General features: G+C 46.1%; 1 protein-coding gene across 2 annotated transcripts in view; it reads left to right on the top strand.

The window, feature by feature from the left end:
- The window catches only part of EEIG1 (estrogen-induced osteoclastogenesis regulator 1), a 73854-nt gene extending 61098 nt beyond the window's left edge, over positions 1-12756 (top strand). For both annotated transcript variants that reach the window (XM_060251152.1, XM_060251153.1), the window contains exons 7-12: positions 659-813; positions 3650-3754; positions 6749-6938; positions 9420-9541; positions 10770-10839; positions 12013-12756. In XM_060251152.1, the coding sequence (XP_060107135.1) occupies positions 659-813; positions 3650-3754; positions 6749-6938; positions 9420-9541; positions 10770-10839; positions 12013-12058 (688 nt within the window). In that variant the 3' untranslated portion in view covers positions 12059-12756. The remainder of the gene's footprint in view (positions 1-658; positions 814-3649; positions 3755-6748; positions 6939-9419; positions 9542-10769; positions 10840-12012) is intronic.
- The last annotated feature ends 411 nt before the right edge of the window (positions 12757-13167 follow it).

Consider the following 13167-nt stretch of genomic DNA (forward strand, 5'->3'; position numbering starts at 1 on the left):
TAGAACAAATGACAGAACAAACAGGACCTCAGTGTAGGAGAATAAAGTAAACAGAAACCACCGTGGGAAATGGCTGCTCAACTCAGTTTGAATTCAGTTGAATAAAGTCTACTTAATCCTTGTTGTAGCAAAACCCTTGTAGTACTGTAGTCCTATGTTAAAATAAGTGAACCTTTTTTTTTTATAATACCATTCGCAAAGTTTCAGTTTGTATATTCAGTATAACATAATCCAATTTGAACAACAATACAAAGTTCCAGCTTGTGACAAGCAGACATACACTAAAGTCCCAACGTTGTCAGAAACTCACAAAGTCCCAACATTGTAACCAACGCGGTGAGCACCTAGGTTTCATCTGATTTCATAATCTTCCTCAGAAAATGATCAACTCCAAAGGTGTTTCCGTAACAGCCTCTTCCATGGAGTTGTCTGGAACCACTGAGTTAATCTTTTGTATGAATTAGGGATTTCAAAACAGTTGCTTTCGCTTGCTCACCTGCCATAGAATATTTAAGTCCTGGCAAAGGACCTAAACCCGAGAGGTCACCTCATTTACCGTTCCCTTCAGTACCTCTGTTGTAACAAAGCAAACCAGTGTAAAATCCCCTCACTTGAAAACCTGCTTTTAATATGACTTTTTTTTTTTTGCCTTCTGTAGACCTCCATCCACAGCCAAATCTATCACCATCCCAGGTCAGGATTCCACTCTGCAGCTGACCTGTAAAGGTGAAGGAACGAGCAGCAGCAGCAGCACACCTGCCACAATCGGCTCCGTCCGTCAGAACAAGCCCAGGCCCACTGTTCTCGGCTCAGGTATGCCTTCTGAAGTACATAAGCCAATCCCCTGCCATGTTGTGGATTGACACCAGGCCTCTAGTGCTTGTGTCAAAACTCTGGAGCTCTCCTACCAATGACTGCTCTCTTGGTCTTCAGCTCACTTTTATTACCTATTAGTTACCTTTGTCCATTCCTGATTTGTATCTTGTTATCCAGATCTGGAACAGTTTCCATGTCAGTTAATCAGACCACCTCCCTCTTCTTTTTATCTCTCTTCAACACTTAGTTCATCAAAATAAAGACTTTTCTAAACTAAAAAAAAGGTAAAGGTAGCCCCCTGTGCAAGCACCAGTCGTTTTCGACTCTGGGGTGACGTTGCTTTCACAACGTTTTTACGGCAGACTTTTTGCGGGGTGGTTTGCCTTTGCCTTCTCCAGTCATCTACACTTCCCTCCCAGCAAGCTAGGTACTCATTTTACTGACCTAGCTTAGTCTTAACATGAGTGCCATTCTTCAGGGATAAATTACTTGCTTCACACGCAAAAAGTCTCAGACTCAATCCCCAGCATCTCACATCCCCTGGTGCCAAGCCAGCAGGAACTGTGTTCCTGTGTGTTCTGGCTTAAAACACACACACACACACACACACAAAAATCCTGATTTGGAAGGACCAGTGGTCTGACTTGTGTAAAGCAGCTTCATGTGTTTCTGCCCCAAGGAAAATAATTCTGCATCTGCTAAAACATAACGAAATGGGGTCAACATTAATCTGTAATATGTTGTTAGTGGATGGAAGCTGATGCTTCCATCTCTTTTTATGGAGGTTTCGTTCACGCATTCCTCACAAGCTTTTCTGAGACCCATCCTGTGGTGGTTCTAATATTTGTTGGTGCAGCATCCTTATCCATGGGTCCAGAGGGCTTTAAAGTTACTCAAATGTTTCTAGATCTGTACTGTGCTCCTTGAACCTTCAAGACAGCCATTGCTCTGCTTTGCACCTTTCAAAAGCTGTTGGTCTTCCTTGCAGTGCTTTGCATCCTAGCTAGTTTTTTTTTAAAAAATATTTCATTTCTATCCCACCTTCCTCCCCATTGGGGACCCAAAACGGCTTACATCGCTGTCCTCTCCTCCGTTTTATCTGCACAACAACCACCTTGTGAGGTAGGTTAGCCTGAGAGTGGGTGACCGGCTCAAGGTCACCTAAGAAACTTCCATGACTGTGAGAACTCAAGCCTGGCCTCCCAGTGCCTAGTCTGGATAACTACTAAACCACACCAGCAGCGCACATCTTGTCAACCTGACCAGCCTGTCTTTGTCCCCTCTCTTGTGCAATTGATAATGCGCATCACGTGCTGATGTCCCATAATGCAGCTGGCTCGCCTGTTGGGTTGCATGGAGGGAAAAGGCTTTGCGGCATACGGCGGGAGAGCAACGACTAATAAACCAAATCCCTTGCCTTGGAATGTGTCAAGCAAGTGCTGCTATACCCAGATAGACTCTAGGTTTTAAAAGTGAATCCTCCACAGAAATAGACCGTGAACCTCACTTTTGTAATGAGAGTCTTGTGCATTCGGGGTCAGTTGCTCATTCGGTTGGTCAGAGAGGACAGTCCAAAGAAACCTGTTGATGCAGAAGGTTGTTTCCTGAGCTGGGCATGCTACTGCAGAGACAATACTGCCGATTCGTGGTATGGCTTCAGTCCCCCCCGAGGCCAGAGGTGTCGAACTCATTTGTTATGAGGACTGGATCTGACATAAATGAGACCTTGTCGGGCCAGGCCGTGTGGAGCCGGTCCCTGCGTGTACCAATTTAAGATTTGATAGAGGGCTATTGGGAAATGCTTCACGAAATACTACAGAAGATTATGAAGACACCGATTCAATTCAAACCAGAACTATTTTTATTGAATATATTTCCTGAGGACTTCCAAAGAAATGAGACATTTGGTGGCATATTTCGACACAGCAGCCAGGATTCTCTTGGCACAGAGATGGAAATCTCAGGAAATTCCCACAAAAATGGACTTGGTGGAAAAAATTCTGGAAACAGCAGAGCTGGACTTTCTATCCCAGCTGTTGGGATAGAAGCAAGAAAATTGGAAGAAGCAATTGGAAGAAGGAACTAAGGAAGAAGCAAGAAAATACTGGATGAAATTCTATGCCTGGTTAGACACTCAAGACTCTTAAGATTCTCTGGTGTGGACTTATTTCTCCTTTTTTCCTGTATTTTATATTACAAAATTGCCTTTACTGGAATTGTCAAAATCAATAGATATCTTAACGAAAAGATTTATAATATAAAATATTAAAATGTTGATGATGTTTAGCTTAGAGATAATAAATATGGGACAATTTATGTAAAGAAAGTATTGCAGATGTAGGCTTGTACTCTTTGAAAGTATCTTTATGCAGAATAAGGTTAATATGTATTTTGTTCTCTATTCCCTACCCTTATTTTTTCTGTAACTAATAAAACTTTTTTAAAATGAAAAAGATTAGATAGAACAGGTATAAACTTTATAAAGAGCACAAACACAATTAAAGGGTGTTTTTTTAAAGGGAGGAGCCTCAGCCAATGGAGAAAATAGAGGTTTTGCTCTGTAGCTTCTGTGCAATTGAGCAAGCCTTGCAAAGCAAGCTGTGATGCAGAAGGAAGCCAGAGAGAGGGAGAAGAAAGCAGATGATAGCCAGTTGCTTGGGGGCCTGATAAGAGCCCTCCGGGGGCGTAATTCAGCCCCCAGGTCACATGTTTGACACCCCTGCCCTAGGCAGCTGTAGCACAGATTCCTCACATGCTCCCAATTGGAAAATCTAAACTTTATAGCCGTGGTTTGCCAGGAATCTTTCTGACTTGTTTTCTTTTTCTTCCAAAGGTGTACCAGAGGAACCAGACCAGAACCTATCCAGTCCAGAGGAAGTGTTCCACTCAGGGCATTCACGGAACTCCAGTTATGCCAGCCAGCAATCCAAGATCTCTGGTAATTGCTGATCTGATAGCTTGTGGCACCTGTCCTGCAAAGGAGGGCAGGGCTCAGGCATCATTTGCGCCAAGGATGGTGTCAGCAGGCTTTTGTCGGCACCGATCAATTCTGAGCACACTTTCTGCTGCTTGGCAATTGCAGAGCGCTTTGATAAGAGCAGACGCAGTCGCTGACGAGCAGGGAAGGCATAGGAAGCAGTTAGTACAAAATGCCGCAGCGGGGTTGCAGATGGGAGCTAATTAGCAGGATGATATCTCTCCAGTTCTAGAAGGATTTTCATTGCTTCCTGGCATGCTTCAGAGCGTGGGCTGTGACTGTTAAGACTTCAGGAGCACTCCCGAGAGTTTTGCAGAGGCCTTTTTCTGGAAACGCCCACCTTCAGAGGGGAGGAATTGGATTAGCAGGGAGATGGTCCACTCCGTGGTGGCACCTTGACTGTGCAACTCCCTGCCTACAGTTGTTTGTAGGATGTTAAGGCCTTTCTTCTTAATTCATCCATGGGTGGTGGTTGTTTTACTTGGGGTAGGTTTTTTGCTGAAGGACAGATTTGAGCATGCTAGCTTTGATGTTTTCAAGGTCACTGGGGAGGTTTTAATTTGATACAATTGCCCATTTATTGTTTTGATCTGGAAGCAGTTTCCAAAACCTTTGTGTTGAAAGGCAGACTCCAGTTTGTTGTTAATTGGAATAAAGCTTGGGCTTGTCTGGGGTATTCTACCCCTGTCCTATTTCCAACCTCCACAGAGCTCAAGATGACTTTCAGTGTTAAACTCATTTGTTATGAGGGCCGGATCTGACAAAAATGAGACCTTGCCAGGCCATGTGTGTAATAGAATGTAATGCCAGGTAGCAGAGATACAAACTTTATAAAGGACACGGACAAACACTAAGATTTGTTTAAAACTTCCATATAAAATATGATTAAAACATTAGCACTTATTGGTCTTAAAGGTGCTTTTTATTGTATCTCTCTCGTGCAATCCAGGCTCTCTTAGTTGCACAGCAGAGGTAGTGAGCCAAGCCCCTCTTCCTTCCACAGGCTGAGGCTTCTTCCCCTCCTGGTCCCCTGGTTCCTTTGAAGCAAGCTATCTCTCCCCCCCTTCCTCCCCAAGGGAAGAGCCTCAGCCAATGGAGAAAATAGAGGCTTTGCTCTGTAGCTTCTGTGCGATTGAGCAAGCCTTGCAAAGCAAGCTGTGACTCAGAAGAAAGCAAGAGAGAGGGAGAAGGAAGCATATAACAGCCAGTTGCTCAGCTCTCTGAGGGCCTGATTTGGCCCCCGGGACACATGTTTGACACCCGTGGCTTACGTGGTTCTCCCCCTCCTGCATTTTTACCTTGTGAGGTAGGTCAGGCAGAGAGAAAGGGACTGACTTGAGGTCAAGTGGAAAGAATTATGGCAGAGTGGGAATTGGAACCTGGGACTCCATGGTTGCAGTTACGGCAGTTAATTCTAGGTTGGGAAGTTGCTGAGGATCTGGGTGCAGAGACTGGAGAAGGATATTTGGCAGAGATGTGAATCCACCCTCCAAATCAGCCTTTCCCTCCAGAGGAATTTAGAAAAAGAAGATGATAGTGGATTTATATCCCGCTCTATACTCTGAATCTCAGAGCGGTCACAATCTCCTTTACCTCCCCTCCCCACACAACAGACACCCTGTGAGGTAGGTGGGGCTGAGAGAGCTCTCACAGCAGCTGCCCTTTCAAGGACAACTCCTGCGATAGCTATGGCTGACCCAAGGACAGCTGCAAGTGGAGGAGTGGGGAATCAAACCCGGTTTCTCCCAGATAAGAGTTCGCACACTTAACCACTACACCATACTGGCTCTCAAAGAAGGCACTTACCTCTGTAGTCTGGAGACCAGTTCTAATTCCTGGGATATTCCAGGCCTCATGTGGAGGTTTGAAATTACAACAAAAATACTGTGTAAAAATAACGAAAGAATCCTGAAAGTACTTAACAATTCTAATAATTATTCAGTTGTGATTCACCAATATTACAATGTAACTCATTACATGCTACAAAAGTTCATAAATCTCAAATGCAATGTGCAAGGATAGAAATAAAGTTCATAAAAGATTCTCAGTTCCTATGTGTCAATATCTTGACTTTAGAGCGCTCAAAGACGTTCACCCGACTCCGTGGGAGGAATAAAGTGCTAGTGCGGTCCGAATTTCAAATGCAGACTATTTAAATTTTAGAAATAATTTCTTCACTCTTGGATCTCAGGATGCTAGAATGCTGCCCCTCTGAAGAACTATAAAGCCAAGTCTGCATGGAATGTGGAAGGTTTCTCTTAGACAAAGGAATCTGAAACAGTACTACAGGCAGCTTTACTGTCAGAGACTTATCATGACCCACTTTTTTCAGAACTTTTACAACTGATGAAAGTTTCAATATAACATCTGCAAGAGTGAAGAAATGATTTCTAAAATTTAAATCATCTGCATTCAAAATTCAGACCGCACTAGCACTTTATTCCTCCCGCGGAGTCGGGTGAACATCTTTGAGCACTCTAAAGTCAAGAAATTGACACATAGGAACTGAGAATCTTTTATGAACTTTATTTCTATCCTTGCACATTGCATTTGAGATTTATGAACTTTTGTAGCATGTCATGAGTTGCATTGTAATATTGGTGAATCACAACTGAATAATTATTAGAATTGTTAAGTACTTTCAGGATTCTTTCGTTATTTTTACACAGTATTTTTGTTGTAATTTCATTCCTATTTTGTGGAACTCTAGACTTTCTCATGCGGAGGTTGGCAGCTCCAGCTCTAGCTGCAGCCCAACGCTCAAACCTACATCACAACGTTGGAAGAGAAAGCTGGGTTCAGCATTATGTGTTCTGTTCTGATTCTTTGTGTGCCTGGAGCGACTGGTGTTTTGTTTAAACATTCTTGGAAGAAAATCGCATGTGGATACTTCTGCTTCGTGGCAATGAAGCAGAGCAGTGGACTTCCTATAACACACATTGCATCCGTTCGCAGGCTACAGCACCGAGCACTCACGGTCCTCCAGCATGTCTGACCTGACCCACCGCCGGAATACCTCCACCAGCAGCAGTGCCTCTGGAGGGCTCAGCATGACAGTCGAGTGCCCCGAGGGGGAGCGAGAGCACAAGCTGGAGAAGCCCCCTCGCCCACCAAGGCCAAGCCTCCTGTTGGATAGATCGTCCAGGTGAGTGTCATCTGGTGTGAAGGGAGAAAAAGGCCTGTCTCATAAGAACATAAGAGAAGCCATGTTGGATCAGGCCAATGACCCATCCAGTCCAACACTCTGTGTCACACAGTGACCAAAAAAACCAAGTGCCACCAGGAGGTCCACCAGTGGGGCCAGGACACTAGAAACCCTCCCACTCTGCCCCTCCAAGCACCAAGAATACAGAGCATCACTGCCCCAGACAGAGAGTTCCATCAATACGCTGTGAGTAATAGCCACTGATGGACCTCTGCTCCATATGTTGATCCAATCCTCTGTTGAAGCTGTCTATGTTTGTAGCTGCCGCCACCTCCTGTGGCAGTGAACTCCATGTGTTAATCACCTCAAGAGAAGGGCACATAAGAAGAGCCCAGCTGAAGCAGACCAGTGGTGCATCTAATCCAGTATCCTGACTCATACAGTGGCCAGCCAGTATATTCTGGAGACTATATAATATTGTTGCAAATATTAGTAATTTTGTCATCATAACCTTGAGGTTGTGTTTTGTTTGCTATTCTGGAGAGCCAGCAAGTACTTCAAGTACTAGAAAGAGTGTCAGATAGAGGATGGTGCTGAGTTGTTTTCTGTTGCCCCAGAAAGGTGGACTAGAACCAAGAGGTTGAAATTAAATCAGAAGAGTTTTCGACTAAACATTAGGAAGACTTTCCTGACAGTTAGAGCGGTTCCTTAGTGGAACAGGCTTCCTCGGAGGTGGTGGGATCGCCTTCTTTGGAGGCTACATGGCCATCGGACAGCAATGCTGATTCTGTGAACTTAGGGGGAGGTGTTTGTGAATTTTCTGCATTGTGCAGGGGGTTGGACTAGATGGCACTGGAGGTCCCTTCCAGCTCTCTGATTCTGTGGTATTCAGAGGATTACTGCCTCTAAATGTGAATGTTCCCCTTAGACACCACAGCTAGTCTGCATGCAAAGCTGCCTTGTACCACAGTGTTCCGTCTAGCTCAGTATCGTCTGCTTTCCCAGCTCAGTTGTCCGAGGTCCTTTCCACTGGAGGTGTGAGGGACTGGCCTCTTGTTTGCAAAGCATAGACTCTGCTATTGAACTGTGGCCTCGTTGCTCCTCAATTGAACTGGCTTTGAAATAAGCAGGCAAGTGTATGAAGCTTAAACACTGCATAGTACATATCCCTCATGATCACAATTGTTAACCATGTGGAGTTATACAAGATGAATTATGAATAAATAAAAGAGTTTTGCCATTAAGCATGGAGCATCTAACGTAGCAGTGTTCCTTCCCTATGTAACGCCAAAGGGGAATTCCTCTTCTAAGACAGTGCCTGCCATCTGTGTTGTTGTGTTTGTAAGCACATATATTAAACAGTCCTTGAAATGTATTGCCCAGTTCAACAGGGGCATCTTCTTTAGTCAAACGGTTTTGACTGGAATAAGTAGAACTGATTAGTTACCTAGAGATGTAGTCCTGCTTCTTCCATTAGAAATGGTCAAGAGTTAATGTGGGTGCTATTTGTTCTTGCCAGCAACTCCCCAGTGTTTCTCAGATACTAAAATGCATGGTGCTTGAGTTGGAATGCATCGCTTGAGGAATGTGGGCTCCAAGCAGTTATGATTTTGACAGGGCTCACGCTTTTAAGCTAGAGCTAATATTGTAATTTCTGGAAGAGGTGCATGTCTTGTTTGTTCTTCTGGGCTAGATTTAAGATGCTGTTTCTTTTTTCCATGTGAGTTGGGAGCCACCTACTTACAGAGTTGCTTCTGCCTATATAATCTCATGCACAAATCTAGGACTGATTCCCCACTAGGCTTGTTCCAGCGTCGGAGCTCTTTCCCACCCCCACCCACCACCCCTGAAATTTCTGTCTGATTTCGCACAAGCTGCCATGGGGCTGCAACTTGCCCCACCTCTTTCCCGCGGCAAGCAGAAACCAGTTTTCAAAGAATCTTGCTTGCCATGGGAAAGAGGCGAGGCAAGTTGCAGCCATGTGGCAGCTTGTGCAAAATCAGACAGAAGCGTCGAGGGGGAAAGAGCTCCAATGCTGGAACAAGCCTAGTGGGGAATCGGTCTAGGTCTCTACCACCAGTCCCTTTCAGTGCCCTCCACTTGGCAAGTATAGCGTGCTTGCTCTTCTCTTTTGCAGGGTTGTTATGGGTTAACTTTACACACCACTGTGGGCTAGAGACAATTTTTACTGATGTGGTAAGTGGTTGAGGGTTGGGGTTTTGCATATATTTTTAACTGTTGCTAGATTTTGTTGTGGTGGTAAATGTGTAGTGACTGTCTTTTGGGGAAGGCAAAGCAAAAACGTTCCAAATAAACAAAAAGGCTGGAATGCAAAAACCAAACCAACAAATCTGGGAGTTAAAAGCAACACTGTGCTGTGTCCACTATACCATCACTGTTAGCCTTTCCTAGCAGAAATTGAGACATTCAACAGCTGAGAGTGCGCTTGGTTAATCTCTCTGTCCTTCCTTCCGTTGTCAGGAGGAAAAAGGATTCTGTGGAAAGTCATCCCACGTGGGTAGACGACACCAGGATTGACGCTGATGACATAGTGGAGAAAATCATGCAGAGTCAAGATTTTACAGACGTCAGCAACATGGAAGGTGCGGTTTCTAGTGGTTTTTCTGAAAATGGAGCCGTTCTCTGTCCCTTGGCGACTCCCAAGTTCCTTCAGGCAGGGCCGGCCCACCCACTAGGCAAACTAGGTGCTTGCCTAGGGCTGCGAGAGGGGAGGGGTCACCGAATTGGGCTCCCCCCACCCATGACAAACGCCTAGTTTGCCTGCCTGCCTCTCTCCCCTGCACCGCCATGGCCCCTTTCCTTTCCTTTCCTTCCCTCCCTTTTTGCCCCCCGATCGCCGCCGCCGCCACCTCTTCCCTTCTCTCCCTGCCTGTCCCGCCCCCCATCGCCACCGTGGCACCTTCCCTTCCCACCCTTTCTGCCTGCCCCCCTGATTGCCACTGCTGTACCTTCCCTTTTTGCCCCCCCCCCCCCATTGCTGAGACTTGGTCCTACAGGTTTCAACGCAGCCAGCATCTTATCTCTGCGTCTCAAGAGCAGGCAACAGGCATGGGGCTACTCATGAGTAGGCAGCAGGCACGGTGACGGAGCTGTGCTGCCTAGAGGTCCAGAAGGGCTAGGACCAGCCCTGCCTTCAGGTTAAGGCCTGGTCCTGTGGATTGGTGTTCTGCATCCAGAGGATATAGGATTCGTCAGAAGGATCCTGGCGGCATCACGAGAGCAACTTCTTCCTCATGTACCTTCCCTGCTTTTTATGATCCAAGACTTCTTTCCAGTCATCCTCTCTGAGGTGTGAGTGAGGATCAATTAGGCTCATCCATGGTTTGAGAGCTGCCTTTGGAGACTGCAAAAGGGTGGTTGAGTGAGAGTGTGTGTTTAAACCTTGCCTCTTAAATATCTCTACCATGATTTAAAAAGTCCCTTTGAGGGGCAACTAACTGGCATCTGTGGGCATGTGTCTGTCTTTTTGTCATCTGTTTGGCTTGTAGCCCACTGCTGAAGAGGCAATTTTGGTATGGAAACAGCTTCCCACTGTGTTTAGCCAGGTTCCACAAGCTTTTAAGCTGGTTTTAGGAATGTTATCTATTTACCCTGGCTTTACCTTGTCTGAGTGGTACTTCCTGAAATGTGCTGGTGGCGGGCTGTGTTGTGGCTTGAAGCTACACCACTCATTTTTTTTTTTGTGGCCGTGCAAGATTGTGAGAATATTCTCCATGCTCAGCACAGTGTCAGGTGGCTTGGAGAAGGCCTCCCAGGGGATGATTGTTTTCTGGTTTTGTTCCTCAGCCTTCCTCTCCCGTTCCTTTACAGATAGCAACCTGAGGCTGTTTGTGAGCAGAGACGGCACAACGACGCTGAGCGGGATTCAGCTTGCAAACAGGTACTGGCAGATGCCTTTCATATTGCGTGACAAAGTTGCACCGGCCCAGAACTTTTGGATGTTCTAACCCAGAAGCACTTAGGGAGGAGACTTGGGCAATACATGGGCAAGACTGGGGAGAAGGAAGACGATGAGGGATCAGGCTCTGGTGAGATGGAAGTGATGCTGCCACCCGAGTTTTTTAGCCTCCAGCTAGGATTGCCATGCAGGCAGGGATCTCCCAGTTTTGGGTGCTCCTCCCTCCCATCACCCCTTTGTACAAACAGGAACCTGGAAATCATTGTGACACGCCTACGAAAACAGGAAGTGATGTTGGGGAGCAACACTCGGGCTTTTGGCCAATACTCTATGATTTGAAGTCAAATCTACCATAAGGGCTTTGGCCAATAACCAGAGCGTCCCCTCCCTAACATGCCCATGGCACTTTTGGTTTGCATAGGAATGTCACGATGCTCCTCCTGGAAAGTCCCTCCCGCTCTCCTGCCGGTGCAAAATTGGACCTGGCAGCCCCACCTCTGGCTCTTTCGCTCTGCATAATATAGTTGCACCTTTAAGACCAACTTAGTTATACCAACACGGCTGCCTACTTGGATCTATCTACATAATATAAGTTGTTAGCATGGTAGAAGAAGATGATATTGGATTTATATTCTGCCCTTCACTCTGAATCTCAGAGCAGCTCCCAATCTCCTTTAACCTCCCCCCGCCGCACCACAACAGACACCCCGTGAGGTAGGTGTGGTTGAGAGAGCTCTCACAGCAGCAGTCCTTTCAAGGATAACCTCTTCTAAAGCTATGGCTGACCCAAGGCCATTCCAGCAGGTGCAAGTGAAGGAGTGGGGAATCAAACCCGGTTCTCCCAGATAAGAGTCCATGCACTTAACCACTACACCAAACTGGCCCTCTGATCCTTCTAATCTCCCAGAAAAAAATTATATTATATTAAGCAGTGTTTTATTGTTTGTTTATTTTCTCTTCTCTTTCCCTCTCCCCCCTCCAAAAAACGCCCCCCTTTCTGATGTTTGATTTCAGTCCAGGTTAGTTAATTTTAATAGAGTGGTTTAGTGTCAGTTTTAGTGTTGAGTGGATGCTCTTCAGATGCAAGCAGAAAATGACTGTCTTCTTCTCCCCCCCTTCCCCCCAACCCTTCCCTTTTAAAAATTACCCATGCAGGGTCTCATCTGGAGTTTACGAGCCAGTGGTAATCGAAACCCATTAAATGTGAAAAGGCCAGGGTAGATCTGCTGGAAACGGTCCCCTCCCGCAACCACAGTCACGATGGATGCCGATTGCTCGTCTTCGACTTTTTCCTCTTCACGCAACATTCCAGGCAGGGACTCCTGAGGCCTCTCCCCTGCTGCGTGCACTGCAGAGCTGCTCCCAGGACAGAACACTCCGGAAGGTGCACTTTACTCGAGGCCCACCCTCACGGCTCTCCCCAAACTCGTCCCCATGTCTGGAAAACCTCCAGCAATTTCCTGCTGATTGCAAGGATCGCCTCAAAAAGTCTCCTCCTTGGTTAGAGGAGAATTCCTCTTCACTCTTTCTCAAATCCTCATTCCAGAAGCTGCGTCTCGGCATGGGGGTTTCTTCAGTACCGTCTGTGTGAATTGTTGGGTTATGCCACTGTGAACACTTTCTTTCAAAAACTGCTGAAGTTTGGGGGAGAAAAAAACAAAAAACCCATTGCTCATGGAATGCCGAGGCAGAGGGAGAGCAGAAATTCAGGTGCATTTCAAAACGCCACTTTCCCCCCCTCCAAACAGGCTTCTGCTTTGTGGATTGCAAAGAAAGGATCACTTGCCCCTTGTGGGTGACCACTAAAGTGTATTCCGAAGGCCCAAAGATGATCCATTCATAGGAAATGGCTTTTTGTTTTCCAAAAGTGCATTTCAGAAGTCGCTAGGTATTTTTTTTTTTTTAAACACAGATAATGAATGCTATAAGCACCTGCTAGTAGCATTACTGGCTGCCATCTTGCAGAAATACCCCTTCCACTGCAGGGCATGGAAGGGGGTGGCGTCTTTCTTTTGTTTCTATTACAGGGAGCACTTTAAAAGATTCCAAACAAACCCCGGAAAGGCCCTCTGAAGGGCCATTTTGAGAAGTTGGAATTTCTGCTCTTGGCCGTCCAAACAGCCACCACACTAGGCTGGTGGGAGTGGCTAGAGCTTGGGGTGGAGGGCCGGGGACACAATAATGATTCTGCCTAGTCACTTCAGGCCAGTAGAAAAGCTTTTGTTTTTCAAGGCGCCCCAACATTGCTGCCTTCCAGCTTAGGAAAGGGTGGCAGGACAGGCTAGTTTTTCCAGACTTGCAGGAAAGTCG

Source organism: Heteronotia binoei, chromosome 12 (genome assembly GCF_032191835.1).
Source record: "Heteronotia binoei isolate CCM8104 ecotype False Entrance Well chromosome 12, APGP_CSIRO_Hbin_v1, whole genome shotgun sequence".
Lineage (NCBI taxonomy): Eukaryota > Metazoa > Chordata > Lepidosauria > Squamata > Gekkonidae > Heteronotia > Heteronotia binoei.